Source organism: Silene latifolia, chromosome X (genome assembly GCF_048544455.1).
Source record: "Silene latifolia isolate original U9 population chromosome X, ASM4854445v1, whole genome shotgun sequence".
Classification (NCBI taxonomy): Eukaryota; Viridiplantae; Streptophyta; class Magnoliopsida; order Caryophyllales; family Caryophyllaceae; genus Silene; species Silene latifolia.
In genome coordinates this window covers 20574212-20593904 of record NC_133537.1, presented here as the reverse complement: position 1 = coordinate 20593904, position 19693 = coordinate 20574212, and the positions used below count along the sequence as shown (strand labels likewise).

The following is a 19693-nucleotide window of genomic DNA, read 5'->3' as shown; positions in this document are numbered from 1 at the left end:
ACATAGTAGACTTATACACAGAAACTTTGTGAGTGTAAAAAATCGAGAATATACATAAGTGACAAACTTTTTTGATGCCATGATTACTTCACTTATATCAGATAGTTTTTTTTTATGTCAATAAGAACAAATAAGAAATCATAATAAATGTGTATAAGGTGACCGAGTACATTAAAACAATGAAAAAATATTTAAAGCCTGACATATTGTGAGGGTCACGACTCACGAACACGCTGAAAAAATAATTTCAATCTCAAAATATTAGTTTTTATGAATATTAATAATGAAATAGCAATATTTTATGTTAAATATTTTAAAGCATGCCCGTGAATTTTAACGGTTTAAACCTAGTTGTTGTATATATAATCACATGATGATTTTGCTGAATAAAACTTGACTGACAGCAACTTGTTCTATTCCATCCGAATTCACGTCTCAGTCTAGCCTCCCATATGAAAATTAAAGTCTTAACTAATTCTATTTATGCAATCAATATGTAATGCAATTTGGTTTTATGGCAAAAGTAATAATCAAGGGAGGATTGAAGAGATTGTTGTTTCGGATAATATGCTACGGACTATGGAGTAATACTAATACAGATTACAGAAGTACCAGGAACATTATACACATTTAGGTTATGACTTATAAAGGTAGGCCTTAAGGCCTTGTAGACGATTTAGATGATTAATACTTCATTATGTGTTTGCCGGTGTGACAAGGTTAGAATTCAGCAATGCTCTGCAACGCCGGCCTCCATTGTCCCCCACCACAGTGACGCCTTCCTACGCTTCTGATGAGGCCGCTTCCTCCTTGCTGATTATCACTTTCCGTCTGCAAAAACATGGAATTAACTTCAACTTCTGAATGTCGAGAGGAAATATTACAAAAAAAAAATTCAAAAGAAATTCTATGAACTTGATAGTCTACCAGATTGGAGAGCGAACCGTCATAATCTCTAATTAATCGCATCCTCATTAGCACGATAACTGAATTCTTAAGAGACTTACTTACATATACCAATTCAGGCTTACTTAATTAACAAACTAGACTTTTAATTAAACTTTATTATCAACGACATAAAGGAAGTTGTGCATAGTAACCCCGTTCCTGCACTGAAAACACAATGTACCTCGACCTGTGATGAAAATTGTCAGTGTTGCATCAACTGATGACTAAAAAGCTAACACAAGCGGAAAATTACGTATGACAGGAGAAGTGTAGTGCTTATGCGGAAGTCCACTTATCGCATTCATTCTGATGATCGAACAGATCGAATCATGAATCAAGGTGGAGAGCATTAGATACACCACTACTTTACTGCAATCTGGTGCATAATTCTTGTCATTCAGTTACAAAAATTGTCACATTTGGGAAACTATTAAGTTGATGCACCAACAATGGTCATTTTATTTTCATAAAGTTTGTTTAAAATTTCGAACAAACGTATAGAATTGAAATGAATTGAATGCTAGGAGTATATCCATAGAATCCAGGACTTGGTTAGGTCATTAGGTTGGCGGTTATGTAATGACTAGTAGATACAACAAATGTTACTTGGTTAAGTTGGTTTATTTAAGTGGCGAGTGCGAGAAGGCTAATAGCCTCGTTAACTGTCGTTCCTCAAAAAATCAAAATTTTTGAATTGTTTTAGTTAAAAAATGTCAATCTTTATATCCCAAGTTTTTCAATCTACGTTTACACTCGGTCTAGCCCCAATAATTCCCCTATAACAGAAATAAGAGGTTAGATAACATAAATTTACATGATCTGATGATCTATTAATTTAAGGAAAATGAAAGGGCGCCACCCGGTGACACTCAATTTGGGCGCCACCCTCTCACATGGGGTGAGTGGGGACCCCTTCAATTAAAAAGGGTTGTGAGAGGGTGGCACCCAATTTGGGCGTCACCCGGTGGCGCCCTATCACTATCCTTTAACTTAATTTAAGTCGTCGATCACACCAACCTACTATTCACAATATTTAAGGATTTCCATCATAAAAAGCACTAAATGGACAGTGTAATCTACGAATTAGTTTATAGTCAGCTCGTAGTCCCTACATCCATGCTTTTTCCTCTAAAAAAGTTTGATAATTACCTAATCACCCAATAATTACACGGTAATCTATAAATGACCACATACAGACAAAATAGAGATTGCAAATGGAATGGGCGAATGGTGGACCATATCGACATGTAAAATTACCAAATCTTTCGAGACCACATGCTACACACTCAAGTCCAATTTAATCAAACTTACGCCAATCTACGGAGTATACTATTAGTATGCATACCATTTTTATGAAGTAAAAGTGAAATAATTGCACATTTAAAAGGTGAGATTGTTACTTTGTACGGAGTAGTTTAAAATTAATCCACATAAAAAACTACGTCGGCATTTACGTAGAACATGACGTATACATGAGACTAATCTATTAACTCATGCTCAATATTTATATATAAAACCGTCTCGCATAAAACTCACCTTTTTTTCTTTTATTTTGATGTTTGTTTTTAGGTAACTCCGAAACTAAAAATATACAGAAAAAGGAATTAGTGGATATACCAAGGGGTTATCAAGGTTGGATGCGGAAGCACCCAAATTATTGTTCTTGTCATCATCTAAAGTTGCTCCACTTCCCTTAAGCAAATTCCCTAGTTTCACCGATTTCTTCTCTGCAAATCCATTTATAACTTCTGCACAAATTTATTACAATAAAAAAAAATTGTAATTACAAAGTACTACGGCAATTAATTAATCATACTCCTTACATGTATTTATATATTATACTAATTTACGCGTTAAAAACACACATTAAATATACCGTTTGTAATAATTCAAAGTACAATTAAGTTAACCTTCAAAACTGATGAGACGGTAAACGTGACCAATATGCAAAGTATCGTCAGGCTTAAGGAGCTTAAGATGATTCTTGCCAGTCTTCCCTGGTTGATCACTAGGTGACTCGACAATGAGTGCGACATAATGCCCAGGGTTCAAACCCATGACCTCATTTGCTCTAACTGACCAATGCATTTTATCCACCTTGCCATTTTCCGGATGTTGTACCACCACCATCGCCACCTCCGCTGCTTGACAATTACCCATATACCTTCTTTATCTTGAAACTTAAAATAAAAATCTCAAGCTTCTAAAATTATTTCCCAATTTTCAGTAGATAAATAAATTGTTACGTAGCGTACATACGAAACAAAATGAAATATTTTGAGGTTATTTGTTATTTTAGGTTTAAGATAGTAGAAGAATAGAAGGATAAAGTGGTCATGTACCCTTGTTTAGTAGGGTTTTGTTTATAAGGGAAAAGAGAGATTATCACATTATTTATTTGGTGTATAAAAATGAGATTAGCGTGATAAGTGGCGAAATTAAGCTTAGGTTAGAAGGTAGATCCGGAATTATTATTATTATTATTATTATTATTATTATTATTATTATTATTATTATTATTATTATTATTATTATTTTGGTAGTAGAAAGAATCGTGAAAATGTGGCAAATATAGGAACATTAAATAGAGATGGTGTTGAGTGGGTGAGTAAGTGAGTTTAGACTTTTGCATGGGTTTATACTCCGTATCATTTAGTATGTGCGCACATATCTACCAGCTAGTTAAGTAGTCATTGTGCACGATATCCAATCCGACCACATTTTAATTTATGTCAAGTAACCAACTCAATTAAAATATTAAGCTGATGACTAGAGGCCTACGAATGATTTTATACCCTAATAATTTAGTTTACGTATTTCATATTGAGTATACATCTATTTTGCTTAATTAGTCTCATCTAATTTTCTTTTATCTTGCATACAAATTTAAACGGCGTTAAATGATTTAAATGTGTCATTGTAAATTTAAATTTATTATGTATAAGACTAACTTTGAATGTATGATAATGCATTATACATGACAAACGGCTTACTTTCAAATTGGATTTGGAAATTACCTAATGGATCCATAGACCATAGTCCAATATTCATATAAATAGTTTATCATTGTTACTCGCGTATAAGTCTATTGTGCAAAATGTAAGTTGTCTTATACATTTGATATGAAATTATGATCATTTCAATTCCATTTATTACCGTCCACCATCTTAATTTTATTCGTCAAATCGATTTCATAATCGATTTCAAAACTCAAAGTTGGAAGTTGTCTAAATACGGAGTATATGCATAGTTAGGCCAACGAAAGAAGGTCTCCAATTCTTTGCATCTTCATCTTATTTCTTTGAAATTGGAAATTAACGTACTTTAAATGCGTTTAACCAAACATTTTACCCACTTTTGACGGCCATAAGACCCATAATTATTCCATAAGTAAATTGGTTGTGTTGTCACTAATAGCAATTGAATTTTGCAACATTTATACGAAAGTTCTTCATAAATGTTTTTTAACATGTCATATCACATTCACCAAAGGCACTTTGTTAAGATGTCGACGTTTCACAATAAAAAAGCTTCGCTAATTTTTTATGTGGAATGTCATAAGTTAAGACGGTCTTAAGTAAAACCCACTCATCAAAAAGCTGATAGCTTACTACTTATACTTCCTTTCTACTAATTAGTGGCTCATATGTCATTCTCTTAAATTTTCGAAATGGTTTTTTCTTCTTAGGGTAAGATTACTGGTAATCTTGAGAGAAGACTTTGATAAGTCTTAAGACAAGACTCGCTCAAGACTACCAATAATCTATTATAATTTATAGTCTTGACAAAGTTCTAAATGGAGTCTTGGAAATTCAAGACTCAACTTAACACTCTACATGAGTCTTGACCGCACTTTTAAAAGAAGATACCCAATAAAAGAAAGCCATGTGTTATATTATTTTCGAAAATTTCCTATGCTACCCCTTACTTTGTCAGATTTCTCATGATACCCATGCTTTTAAGACTCTGCCTATGATACCCTTGAGGTTTTATTTTTGTGCCCATGGTACCCCATAGTGTAATGGACGTTAAGTTTTGATAATGTGGCAATGAATTAGTAATTAAAATTATTAATAAATTTGAAATAAAAATGGAAAGCAGGGGTACCATGGGAAATCTGACAAAATTAAGGGGTACCATGGAAAATTTCCGTAATTTTTAATTACTAATTTATCGCCACATCTGTATACACAAATTTGCGATCTATAAAATAAATGACAAACACAAAAATGGTAATAAAATAATTTTATTAGATTTAAATGTTTCGAGTACAATCTCTAATTTGATCCGCTGATTCGATCTCCACGTGACTTGGATGACGATGTTAAAGGAGGGTCTTGATGACTTTAATTCGCCTTTGATGCGGTGCTGTTTTCTTCACCTTTGACTGCACGATTTTCGGTGCTTGACGTCGGGACTTGAAGAGATGATCGATTTGATGAAGGAGGGTAACTTCACTTGATCTCCCTAGACGATTTGATTTCATGGAGGGTAGTTGGACTTGCTCTCCTTTGATGATTTGACTCCTCGGCGATGGCGACGATGGCACGAGATTTCAAGTCTTTGAATCTTCGATGTCGATTCTTGGAGACGATGGCCTTTGGTGATCTTCTTTGATTTCTAGAGAGAATTTGAGAGCTCTAGGTCTTTTTGTATTCTCCTCTTTTTTCCATCCCTTACAAATGAACATGAAGTCTCTATTTATAGAGAAATACACACTAAAACTCTAGGTTTTGAATGGGCTTGGACTTGAAAGTTGATTTATATCATTTAGGTATGAATTTGTAAACCATAAAAATTCATACTTGTAATACTAAATAAAGAGACACAAAAATAATACGGAAAAATATAATTTATTTATAATCGAAAGATTGAGGGTTACAACTTTCGGGATTCTCTTGATTCCATCCTAAAGGCTAGGGTTTTGATAGTGACTACAGGGTCTTATCGACTTAATTCCGTATGGAGGTGATAGGGTCTTTTTTGTGACTTATTCCATCTTACCTAAAATTTGGTAGTAGGAAGACAAAGTCGTTTGACTTAATCCCTCTGCTCTCCTAACCCTAAAGCCAATAGTTGTATTTATAGTTGTAGCTAGCTTAGAGGGCAAGATAAAGATTTCTAAAATATCTAAGATATTATCACAATATTTTTTTGATAATTATCTCTAAATACTAAAGATTTTATTAAAATTAATAGATACCAAAATATAAATTTTCGGTGTCTACAAATGCCTCCTCGAGACCGGTTGTAGAGAGTTTGATGTCGGGTGCAACTTGGTCTCGAATCTGCTAGTGAATTTGACCCTTGGAAAATGGAGATGAAGAGCGAAAATCGTCCCACTGGGCGTGCCAATTTGTAAACCATAAAAATTCATACTTGTAATAATAAATAAAGAGGCACAAAAATAATACGGAAAACAAGAATTTATTTATAATCGAAAGATTGAGGGCTACAACTTTTGGGATTCTCTTGATTCCATCCTAAAGGCTAGGGTTTTGATAGTGACTACGGGGTCTTATCGACTTAATTCCGTATGGAGGTGATAGGGTCTTTTTTGTGACTTATTCCATCTTACCTATAATTTGGTAGTAGGAAGACAGGGTCGTTTAACTTAATCCATGTGCTCTCCTAACCCTGAAGCCAATAGTTGTATTTATAGTTGTAGTTTGCTTAGAGTGTAATACCCGCCCTATTTAAGGACCCTTTGACCGACCTTTTTACCATGGAAGACCTTAGAAAGGGGATAAGTGAGAGGAGAAGAGACTTACGTAGTTGTTACTCGACCTAGTATGGACTACTCGGCCGAGTGGTGGTAACACTCGACCGAGTAGGGCTTACTCGGCCGAGTATTGTAATAACCCTAAAAAAAAAACATTACTACTTATAATATTATTACAATTAGATATGTAATATTATTATATTTACATTATGGGTAGATATTTATTACTCCCTCCATTCAACTCCACACTACCATTATCTATTTTGTACACTATTCATAGTTAAACATTCAATTTCAATTTTCTCCCAATACATAAGTGAAAATATATTCATGTGGGATCTTGTTTTATTCGTTTTTACGAGTACATTAAAAATATCTAACTTTTATATTTTTCGCAAATACGTAGCTAACGATATTTAGCGCGTAAAAGACGCGTTGGCAAACGTGAAAAAAGAAAGTGGTAGTATGGAGTTGAATGGAGGGAGTATGTGATAAGAGTGATGTTGTGTCAAGATAAGTAAAAAAAAAAAAAAAAAAAAAAAGAGAATCTTACCCATTAAGAGACCAAAGCCAAATTTACTACCCCATCCTTAACTTGTTGTGTAAGATTTTTTAACCGACTTTACAGGGCTATAAATAGCCTACATGGATCACAATTATGGACATATAACACAAAAAGAAAAGGACTACGACGTACACTTACTAATCATTAGTCACCCATAATTACCTACATTAGTACCATAAGGTATGATTTCAGGACCCTTTATCGTAGAAATTAGTAATTTTTTCGAAATAAGATGATATTATAAGTAAATATTTATAGAAATAATGATTATAGAGACCATGTTATTGTTGTTATACCATTCACATGTTAATTTTATGTCCACTATACTATAGTGTTTCCATGCTCATTTTTTTATAATGTTCATTTGGCCATTTGTTACATTCGGGATACGATTACGGGAGGGGGACAACATTACAAATTTAACCTGTGTACATGCAAGGGGGCACAGCCTCATGTGAACTTCGGTTCTGATTATTACTGGTGAAAGTGTCAGGGGGTTTACACGGGTCTTAGACCTGGGATCCTGTGTATATGGAGGAGGGCTTAGCCCGGAGGAGTTTTACTCCGTAATGTGTCTCATTTCAGTAATAGTAGACCGGTATTCTATATTTTGCATATTATGATAAAATGACAGGGGTATCCAATTAATCGAAGACTCGTAATTATTAAATGAGAATTATTTATTTAGGACCGTTGAAGGTAACTGAGATCATATTCAGTCAGTTTTGACTGATTTTGTTTATTTTAATATTTTTCAGGTCTATATGCTGGGGAACCAAGGGAGTGAGTTTCACTATAGAAATAAAAAAAAACCTATTAAAAAACCAGTATTTAATTTTAAGTTTGGTGAGTAGATCTTGTAGCCTTGTATTTCCAGTACAGGAAATACGGCGGTGACGCCTTATAATAAATTTGTTTTCAAGTTTTTTTTATGAAATAAAAACGGACTCTTTGTTATTTTATATTCTGTCTTTATTTCAGGGCGTTACAAAATTGGTATCAGAGGCTAGAAAAAAAATTAGTAAAATTGAACGAGAGAGGGGTAAATTAGTAGAAAGGGAAAATAGTACTAATTTTATTTATTTTATATTATTTTATTTCCATATTATTAGTATCCATTATTAACTTTTGTGGGTAAGATTACTAATGTGGTTGATGTCTTTTTGTTTTAGATATAATGGCAGTACCTCACCCGTACGATCTGATAATGACTCCGGATGAAACGGTTGCAGTACATGTAGATCGTCTGAGAAATGCTTTAAGGAACCATAATGCCTTATTTCCAGCATTCCGGATGACTGAACCGTATTTAGCACATGCCATTATCAAAACTTTGCCTGACATAGTACCGTGGAGAACCTTTAAGGATCGGTATTATGATTTGATAGTAAACGGGGTCCCAAATCATTCGAAATATCTTCACAGGGGTTGCATTTTATGATCGCTGGATCCCCACATTTGAAGATATAGCGTGGGAACTTATCACTTTTGAGAGGAACCGTGTGGTATATATTTCTGATGATGATGTAGATGATTAAAACAATCAGGAGAACAACTATCTAAATGACAACCCATCCGAGGATGATGTTGGCTCAAATGACGAGAATGTTAGTACCATAACTGGTAGGGACAGAGATGATACTCCAACCAAGCCGTAATCCAGCACTTAGAGACGAAAAGGGGGATAAATAGTGGCTTTGTTATCCCTTGTTATAAGTAGTGAAGCAGAAGATAACGTAATATATTAGACTAAGACTAATATAGGTTAAGTATGGTGGTTTGTAGATATTTTGATAGCTAGACACCCAATTTTGAGACTTGTGATCTATATAGGGTTGTTCTAGTAGCTTGCGGATGTATGTAAAATTATGTGTGTTAGATGTTTGTATGTAATATATAACGTTTGTAAATAGTATGCACATGTTAATAAATAAAACCGCGCTAACTTTCTAATCCCTGTGTATTTTATGTTTTATAGGATGTCTTTTCTTAATAATATTAACGTCAACCAACCCGCTCCTAATAATCAATCAGATGCAAGAAACTTCGCTGAAATGATGGCTGAAGCACTAAGGAATAACCCTCCTAATAATCAGGAAGAGAGTGCTAAATATTTTAAGAAAATGACTGAGTTATAACCCAAAGACTTACGATGGAAAACCAGATCCTGTAGAGTTTGAGAAATGGGTAAGGGGATTGGACAAACTTTTCGATGCCATACATTGCCCTGAAACATGGAGAGTAGATTTTGCTATTTATTATTTGGAAGGACAAGCTGATTTATGGTGGGAAACTGTTAAGGATAAAAGAGAGGAACCAGGATTTGGATGGATTCAGTTTAAGGAGCTCTTGAGATCAAAATTTTATCCTCCTTCACTTAGGAGACAGAAAGAGGAAGAGTTTAACGACTTGGAACAAGGATCAATGTCTGTTACTTTGTATGCCTCAAAATTTATGGAATTATCTCGATTTGCCTCGCACATGGTGGCTACAGAAGAATTAAGGATGAATCGTTTCGAAAAAGGGCTGAATTGGAATCTCCGAGACTGATTATCTACACATACTTGTCTAAATTATCAAGAGATGTATGATAAAGCCACTAATGCAGAGAGAATAATGAAAGAGAGAAATGATACACCATTTGGAGGTAAAAGGAAGTTTGAAAGAAACAGTGTTACCGGGGGAAATTCCTATAAACAGCCAAACTTAGGATTCGGAAGAAACCCTTTTAACCAGTCACATGAAAGGAACCAAACAGTTCCATGCGCAAGGTGTGGCCGTACTAATCATCTTACATCTCAATGTAGATTTGTTAGCCCGCGATGCTTTATGTGTGGAAGCCCAAACCATGTTAAGTATAATTGTCCAATAAATCGGGCGATTGTGCCAGGAAATACCCCTAGGCCTAACTCCACTCTGTCTACATCAACCCCAAAAGTATTGGCACCTCAGCCTAAAACACAAGGACCAACTCGGGGACGTGTGTTTGTGATGAACTCCCAGGAAATGGAGACTTCAGAAAATGTCGTTGCAGGTAACATTTTTCTTAACTCTAATCCTGTTAATGTCTTATTTGATACTGGAGCATCTAATTCATTTATATCTCGATCCTTAAGTGAAAAGTTGAATTTGACCCCACAGAGTCGGAAATTAACATTTTCAGTTGGATTACCTACCGGGGAGAATATTTCATGCCCTATTTGGTATAAAGACTGTATTTTGACCATAGACGTAAACCGTTTCTTGGCTGATCTTGTCCAGTTCGATTTATAAGATTTTGACATAGTATTAGGAATGGATTGGCTTAGTAAGAATCATGTGATGGTAAATTGTCATGAGAAATCATTAACTATTACAAAGCCTAATGGGAATGAGATACTATTTCAGAACCACAAATCCAACAAGAACAACAATAGGATTATATCCTTTTTAAAAGCCCTGAAGTTATTACACCAAGGATGTAAGGGTTATTTATGCGATGTATGTAGCAGTTTAGAGGCGGAACCAAATTTGACCAGTATTCCCGTAGTTAAGGAATTTTTGGATGTTTTTCCTGAAGAAATCCCAGGAATGTCGCCATATAGGGAAGTAGATTTCACAATTGAACTAATACCAGGAAGTGCACCCATTTCCAAATCTCCTTATAGAATGGCACCTGCTGAATTAAAGGAACTGAAAATTCAACTAGATGAACTGTTAGAAAAAGGGTACATAAAACCCAGTACCTCACCTTGGGGAGCACCAGTGCTTTTTGTTAAAAAGAAAGATGGAAGTTTGCGTTTGTGCATAGATTATCGAGAGCTTAATAAGGTCACTGTAAAGAATAAGTATCCTATACCTCGTATAGATGACCTCTTTGATCAATTGGAAGAATGTGCTATTTACTCAAAAATTGATACTCGTTCTGGATATCACCAATTGAGGATAAAAACAGATGACATCCCTAAAACAACTTTTAGAACTCGTTATGGACATTATGAGTTTATGGTCATGCCTTTTGGGCTTACCAATTCTCCTGCAGTTTTTATGGACCTTATGAATAGAGTGTTCAGGCCTTATTTGGATAGATTTGTCATTATTTTCATTGATGAAATTTTAATATATTCTAAGGATGAGAAGGAACATTTTCACCACTTGCGGATAGTTTTGGAAACCTTAAGGAAAAACCAGTTATATGCCAAATTTAAGAAATGTGCATTTTGGTTGAAAGAAATAAGTTTCTTAGGTCATGTTGTCTCAGAAAAAGGAGTACAAGTAGACCCTCAAAAGATTGAGGCAATCACCAAATGGCCCGCACTCAAGAATGTAGCAGAAGTACGTAGCTTTTTGGGATTAGCAGGATACTATCGTCGTTTTGTGAAAGATTTTTCTAAAATAACCCAACCACTCACAAATCTTGATGCGTGCATTTTACATAGACTTTTACGGTCTCTTTTGGCACGCATTTCTATGTATTTGAGTGATATTATGTCACTTTATACCCCGAATAGTCCACTTTGTTCTGTTTTGCATTATTTGCAGGAAAGAACCGGAATGACTGGAAATCAGCCTATTTGCGATCCTCCAAGCCTGCTTAAGAGAGTTGGCGCGAAACTTTACCATATTGAGACGCGTGAAGGCATCCAAAGGATTAGGAGAACACACAAGAAGTCAAGAACCCCTCGATCGAGATGTCCTGTTCTCGATCGAGTGGAGGCAAAGGTGAAGGCCTCGATCGAGATGTCCTATTCTCGATCGAGGGAGATACTTAGGGGAAGCTCTCGATCGAGCAACTGTGGAGTTCGATCGAGAGGCCACGCACTGATGGGCTTTAATTCGACTGTGTTGTTATTTTATAACGCTTTATTTCCTTGCTATTTTTCTTATAAAGAGGCAAGGAATACTAGAGACCTAATTATCACATTCTAGAGATAGGACGGAGACTGTTGCTTTAGCTTTTGGATCGGAAGTACTTTTCATCGCCATTTCTCAATTTTTCTTTTGTTGAATTCGGTATTATCATAGCATAATTTCAATTCAGTTTCGTTTATTATGTTACTTATTGTTATTTGCTTTGCTACTATTGTTCCTCATTTCGATCATGAATAGCTAATCGCTTTGCTAGGATTTAGGGTAGCCATGGCGTAGGAAGGACGAATTAATTAGAATACCGTAGTCTAGTTGTATGCATCTGCTGCTTTAATATCTCTTAATTGTTTGAGTCGACGCACTCAATTAACTGTCTCGATATCCCCTTCTCCTAGATCGAAAGATTGGAAAAGGAGTAGTTCTGCAGCGTTTCATTAGGATTTATGCTAGCTAGGGCGAAAGCTAAACTAGTATTGCCTAGGTCGAACTAAGGACCGAAAGGTGACGTTTATTACCCACAGCTTGGATTTAGGGCATCTATATTTTAGTCCGGACTTTAGAAGCCATGGTGAACCGACAATCCTAGTACCTTTCTCCCTTGTTCATCTCTATTTTATTTCTCTCTCGTTCCTTTTATTCTCTCCTTTACTCGTAGTTTTTAGAAAACAAACAAACAAACCCCCTATTTTGGTTACTTTCGACAGACCTAGTTGACTATAGGATTCCCATCTCCCTGTGGATTCGATACCCGACTGCCTCTGCTACATTTAGTTGAGACCCGTTGGTTTTATCTTTGACAGGGGTTGCGGCATGTACCGTGTCAAATTTTGGCGCCGTTGCCGGGGAGACGGTGCAATTTTATAGTTCCTTTGTTTGTCTTTTGTCTCAGGGAATTTATTCCTTGAGACAGTTCTCATTCTTGGCCCGAGTGTTTTTGTGCTTACCAGTTATAGTTCAGCCATGGAAGTATTTTGTGGAAGATGTGGCGAATGGGGACACAATCCCTTTTCATGCATGGCTACGTCCGAGAGCGTTCTAGCCTATCGGAAGTTTAGGCAAGGAGGCTCTTCCCTCGAGCTTTATGCTGACAATGTTCAGGTCGAGTACAGCCTTAAGGCTGCCATTCACACGCAACATCTTGAGCAGGAATCTGGTGCGGATGTCTTCCGTAAACTGCTCGAAAAGTGTGAGTCAATGTGCTTAGAGGAAGACCCGGTAAATGCAATAAGTTTGAGGAGTGGTCGCACTTATGACGGACCAGAACATACTCCAGAAAGTTCAAACGCCGAGGCAGGGATCACTGTTCATCAAAAAGACGAAGAATTGCTGAAGGGTGGTCGATCGAGTGAACTTACCTCTCGATCGACCAATGCTGAGGAAGAAACCACTCGATCGAGAGACGATACTTCTCGATCGAGTAAGCTGCACAATGAAACCTCTCGATCGAGAGAGGTTAGCAAGAAAAGCTCTCGATCGAGCACTTCTGAGCCTCGATCGAGAGATGCTGAGCCTGCGGACACGCATTCCAATGCTGACCGTAGTGGGGTACCCTCCTGTGCTGCGAGGGTGTCAAGAACTGATAAAGGTAAAGAGAAAGAAGAGGACCCACTTCCTATGGTTAAGGTCCCTTACCCGAGTCGATTACGCGACACAAAGACGGAGAGACAATTCAATAAATTCGCAGATATGGTAAGAAACATTCAGGTAACCATTCCTTTTGCTGAGTTAATTACCCAAATACCTCCTTACGCAAAATTTATGAAAGATATTATTACGCGTAAGAGGGAATTTGGAGAAACAGCTACTGTCGCTTTCATGGAAGAGTCTAGTAGTCTAATTTCGGGAAAGTCTCCCCCTAAATTGAAGGACCCGGGTAGTTTCTCTATTTCTTGTGCTATAGGAGATGTGGTGATAAATAGGGCGCTGTGTGACCTTGGAGCTAGTGTCAGTGTCATGCCCTATTCTATCTTTTCTAAGCTTAAATTGGGTCACCTAAAAATGACAAATATCACCCTACAGATGGCCGACAGATCTGTTAGACGGTCCTTAAGTATCTTAGAGGATGTGCCTGTCAAGGTAGGCAAATTCTTTATCCCAGTGGACTTTATTGTTTTAGATATTGCGAGGATACCCGTACCCATTATTTTGGGTAGACCGTTTTTGTGTACAAATGAGCTATTATTGATGTCAAACTCGGGCGGTTGACTCTAGAGGTAGGGGATGATGTGATTACGTTTAGTCTGCCCGAGACCTTGTCTAGACCGATGATAGAGGATACTTGTTATTCTCGTGACATTATTGATGAGTCTCTTCAATTTTGGTCGGATTCTTAGTTAAGGATCCGCAGAGTCTTTGATGTTTCTAGATGAGTATGCAGATTTTTCGGATGACGAGGACGATGTCGAGCGATTGCTTGGAATTACTACGATAAGATAGAGCTGTCGGCGTTCACCGAACAGTAGAGAACTTGGCACACACTTTGTGCTCAGTCGAGGTAAAGGTCCCCGAGCGTAAAGCTCTTCCCTCTCACCTTAAGTATGCCTTTCTTGATGATACTGAGCAGTTTCCAGTGATTGTGAGTGCTAAGCTCAACGACGGACAGTTAACTGCTTTATTGACTGTTCTTAAGAGAAATAGGAAGGCGATGGGATATTCGTTGGATGACCTCAAAGGCATCAGCCCTGATGTCTGCATGCACAGGATTGAGCTAGAGGATGATCACAAACCTTGCAGGCAGGGTCAGCGAAAGCTGAATCCGAAGATGGAGGAGGTTGTGACGGCTGAGGTTATGAAACTACTCGACGCATGTATTGTTTATTCAGTTGGGAATTCTAAATGGGTAAGTCCCGTTCAGGTGGTACCTAAGAAAGGTGGTACTACAGTTGTCCGAAATGAAAATAATGAGCTAATACCTACTAGACTAGTGACCGGGTGGCGGATGTGTATAGATTATAGGCAATTAAATGCCGCCACCAAGAAAGATCATTTCCCCCTTCATTTCATTGATCAGATGATAGAGAGATTGGCTTCTCATGAGTTTTTCTGTTATCTGGATGGGTACTCAGGGTTCTTTCAGATCCCTATTCATCCAGATGATCAGGAAAATACTACTTTTACTTGTCCGAAGGGTGTCTTTGCTTATCGCAGAATGCCTTTTGGTTTGTGTAATGCCCCTGCCACCTTTCAGAGGTGTATGATGGGGATCTTTTCTGAGTATATCAAGTCTATCATGGAAATCTTTATGGACGACTTCAGTGTCTATGGGAATGACTTTGATAATTGTTTAGCTAGCCTTGATAAAGTTTTGCAGCGATGTATTGAGGTTAATCTAGTGCTAAACTGGGAGAAGTGCCATTTTATGGTAAATGAGGGCGTTGTCCTTGGGCACTTAGTCTCCAACAGGGGTATTGAGGTAGACAGAGCAAAGGTGCAAGTAATCGAACAATTACCCCCTCCAGTTAATGTTAAGGGGGTGAGAAGTTTCCTTGGTCACGCTGGCTTTTATCGTCGGTTTATCAAGGACTTCTCAAAGATTGCTTTCGATCACACAGTTGCTTTTAAAGGATGCTCCTTTTGATTTTAATGATGAATGTCTTTCTGCTTTTAACACTTTGAAGCAGGCTTTGGTCTCTGCACCCATTATCCAGCCTCCTGACTGGAAGCTGCCCTTCGAGATTATGTGCGATGCCAGCGACTATGCACTAGGAGCGGTGCTAGGCCAGCGGAAAGACATGGCGCTGAGTGCAATTTATTATGCGAGCCGAACTCTGGACGAGGCTCAAGTGAAATATGCTACCACGGAGAAGGAGCTTTTAGCTGTTGTTTATGCGTTAGATAAGTTTAGATCATATTTGTTGGGTTCTAAGGTTATTATCTTTACAGATCATGCAGCGCTGAAACACCTTCTGAACAAGAAGGAAGCTAAGCCCAGATTGCTGAGATGGATACTCCTTTTACAGGAGTTTGACTTGGAGATTAAGGATAAGAAGGGAGCAGAAAATGTCATAGCCGACCATCTGTCATCGCGTCCCGACGCAATGAAAGGGAGGATTCTCTTCCTATTAATGATTCTTTCGCTGACGACTCTTTATTTTCTGTTGATGTTTTTTCTGTGACCTCTGTGAATTCTAAGGATGGTGCTGAACCTTGGTTTGCTGACTATGCTAACTTTGCTGTCAGTCAGGCACTGCCGCCAGATTTATCTCACCAGCAGCGCAAGAGGTTCTTACACGATGCACGGCAATATTTCTGGGATGACCCTTATTTATTTAAGGAGTGCGCAGACGGACTCTACCGACGGTGTATTCCGCAGTAGGAGACCAAAGCTATCCTAGAAGGCTGCCATTCGGCTCCTTGTGGAGGACACCACGGTCCATCACGTACCGTGTCTAAGGTATTGCAGTCAGGTTTTTATTGGCCAACTCTTTTCGCTGACACTAAAACTTTTGTTGCTAGTTGTGATGCTTGTCGAGAACGGAAACATTTCAAGAGACATGAGATGCCTCAGAACGGCATCCTAGAGGTTGAGATTTTCGATGTATGGGACATTGATTATCAAGGGCCATTCCCGTCTAGCCAAGGTAACAGGTATATTCTGGTAGCTGTAGACTATGTGTCCAAGTGGGTGGAGGCAATTTGTGATGCCCGGACCGTGATTAAGTTGTTTCGTAAGATTATTTTTCCCCGTTTTGGTGTCCCTAGGGTCGTCATTAGCGATAGGGGTATGCATTTTAGAGAACAACAGTTGACTGCTTTGCTGTCTAAATATGGTGTCAAACACCGTAGGGGTTTGGAGTATCACCCTCAGACTAGCGGACAGGTTGAGGTCTCTAATAGGGAACTAAAAGAGATATTGAGCAAAGTAGTGTCTAAATCACGGAAAGACTGGAGTGCTAAACTAGAGGACACGTTGTGGGCTTATAGGACAGCTTAAAAGACACCAATCGGTGCTTCACCGTATCGTTTAGTGTATGGAAAGTCTTGTCATCTTCCTGTTGAGCTAGAACATAAAGCTTGGTGGGTTATCCGCCGGCTTAATTATGATGCTGACTTGTGTGGTGAGAAGCGTTTATTGCAGCTAGATGCGCTGGAGGAGTTTCGGCTGAACGCTTATGATAGCTCCCGAATTTATATGGAGAAGACTAAGCGTTGGCACGATAAGAGGATTGTACCCCGTGAGTTCCATGTTGGGCAAAAGGTGTTACTGTTTAACGCCCGGTTGAGACTGTTTCTGGTAAGTCAAGTCCGGTGGAGTGGTCCGTACCACGTGGATCAAGCGTCACAAAATTTGGATCAGTTGAGTTAGAGGATTCCGAGGGGAATCGCTTCAAAGTTAATGGTCACCTTGTGAAGCATTATTATGGGGCTGATGCTGTGATTGGACGCATCGAAGTTCTCTTTTTCGACGCGATGGCGGAGAGTGATGTTTGACGCTTATAGGTCGTGCGGGACCTTATAAACCCGCGCTTATCGGGAGGCAACCCGATTGTAATTTGTTTTTTTTTTTTTCGAACTTTTACCGTTCTTTATTTCTGTTTGGTGCGCATTTGAACAATTTTAATAGAATTTTTGCGTTTTTGGTACAGCACAGGTACCGTACTGTTGCTTAATGATGCAACAGCCCTCGATCGAGTATCCTTCTTGCTCGATCGAGTGGTCCTTCGCCTTCAAAGCTCTCGATCGAGCTCCTTCTTATTCGATCGAGTTTCTGCACCGGTGAAAGCCTCGATCGAGTCCTACCTGTCTCGATCGAGTACCATGTTCTTCTCGATCGACCTGCTCCTTTGTCGATCGAGAGCCCTACTAACCTCTCTATCTGGTTCGGTTTGGGGAGGTCCGTGGTCTGCACGCTTTTGTAAGTTTCCGACTCTCCCTCTCTTTCGTTGCATCTCTTTTCCTTTACTTTGTACAATGGGGACATTGTACAGTTTGGTTTGGGGAGGTTTTGCATCCATTTTGTGTCTGCATGTTGTTTTTATCGCATTTTTGTTACCACGTTTACTTACGTTTGCATTGTATTTTATTTCATAAAAATCAAAAAAATTTCATAAAAATTGAAAAAAATTCAAAATTCAAAAAAAAAAATTCATGTTTATTTTTGCATTTTAGGTTGAGTCTGATGGGAGTTTTTCATTGCTGATAACTGTCTTTTTGCTTAAGCCTTGCATTGTTTCACATCTTTTAGCAACAGCCTTTGCAATTTCTCGAATTTCGTTTCAAAATTCGTTGAACAAGTAGACTTGACTTGAAATTTTGGCAAACTACAATATCTTTCTGAGGTTTAGAGCTTTTTAACTGGTGTCATCTATGACCAGTTCATATAGGAAGTGAGTAGTTACTCCTTATAAGGCATGTAAGATCAAATTGCATAAGCATGAGTTTAGTCTACTTAGTACCTGTATGCATTCGGGTCTGTGGTTGGTGACACATGTTTGGAGAGGCAACCCCTTTATTTCATTTTACCCATGAGCTCCACATAGCCAAATTGCCCATTTTGCCCCTATTTAGCTACAATCCATATTTTTCCTACCCTAGCCGAGCTAGTAATGGTAGCAATGTTGGGAATGTGTTGATTTGTAGTTGGTTATAATATCTTTTCATGAGATGGATGGGTGAAGGAAATGAAGGAGAAATATTGAAAAAGAAGTGAAGAAAAAAAGAAAAAGAAAAGAAAAGAGAAATCCGAAAAGAAATATGAAAAAAAAAGGGAAGAAGAAAAAATCATATGCGGAAAATGAAAAGACTGTATGTTGTGATTTATGCTCCCATGTTTAATTTATATCTTATGGGGAGTTGATAATTTTATGGTGATTAGTGAGCTGTGTGCATCCAATTTGCACTATTTTGTATTGATATGTATGGCGTTTGAAGTAGGGAAGTTGTATAATTTGGATCCGTTGTTGCTAGCCTGGCTATTAACCCCACATATCCAAATTCATTTTAGCCCCTTCTTACCTATTACCTCACTTACCCATATGTAAGTCCTCGGCATGTGTCTTGGTCATCAGTTTGGTTGGAGTGCATATGTACGGTTGTAGAGACTTTATTCATGTTAGACTGCATGCATGTCCTTATAGGTTGCAGTTAGGTGAGTGTTCTTTATTCCTTCTATCTTATTTTACATATCACCTTATGCCTATTTGTGTGATTGAGCGACCCGTGAGAGTCCATTTTTCAAAAGTCTTGCAAGGTCGAAAGTTCAAAGTCTCTTTGAAATATGCATAAATTCGTTTGCCTTGATGTCAAGCTACTAGTAGTTGATTCTTATGCATTAAACGGTTTAAGCCGACGGTCTTCAGCTTGTCTATGTTCTACTCCTATCCTTTTCATCCTAGCTAGTTGCATTAGTTTGCTTGAGGACAAGCAAAGGTTTGGTTTGGGGAAGTTTGATGCGTGCATTTTACATAGACTTTTACGGTCTCTTTTGGCACGCATTTCTATGCATTTGAGTGATATTATGTCACTTTATACCCCGAATAGTCCACTTTGTTCTGTTTTGCATTATTTGCAGGAAAGAACCGGAATGACTGGAAAGCAGCCTATTTGCGATCCTCCAAGCCTGCTTAAGAGAGTTGGCGCGAAACTTTACCATCTTGAGACGCGTGAAGGCA

The 19693-nt window shown here is 37.9% G+C and overlaps 1 protein-coding gene across 1 annotated transcript; it reads right to left on the bottom strand.

The window, feature by feature from the left end:
- Nucleotides 1-505: 505 nt before the first annotated feature.
- LOC141621277 (uncharacterized) lies at nucleotides 506-3369 on the bottom strand. Its single transcript, XM_074437905.1, has 3 exons — nucleotides 2859-3369; nucleotides 2566-2696; nucleotides 506-831 (listed from the first exon to the last, which is right to left on the bottom strand). The coding sequence occupies exons 1-3, from the start codon at nucleotides 3106-3108 to the stop codon at nucleotides 721-723; spliced, it is 492 nt and encodes a 163-aa protein (XP_074294006.1). The 5' UTR covers nucleotides 3109-3369; the 3' UTR covers nucleotides 506-720.
- Nucleotides 3370-19693: the final 16324 nt, after the last annotated feature.

Excerpts from the sequence above, each read along its gene's own strand:
- LOC141621277 (XM_074437905.1), bottom strand. The coding sequence starts at position 3,108 with ATGGGTAATTGTCAAGCAGCGGAGGTGGCGATGGTGGTGGTACAACAT. Across the intron at positions 2,697-2,858 it reads CCGTCTCATCAGTTTTGAAG|AAGTTATAAATGGATTTGCA; the intron begins GTTAACTTAATT and ends AAATTTGTGCAG. Across the intron at positions 832-2,565 it reads CCAACCTTGATAACCCCTTG|ACGGAAAGTGATAATCAGCA; the intron begins GTATATCCACTA and ends ATGTTTTTGCAG.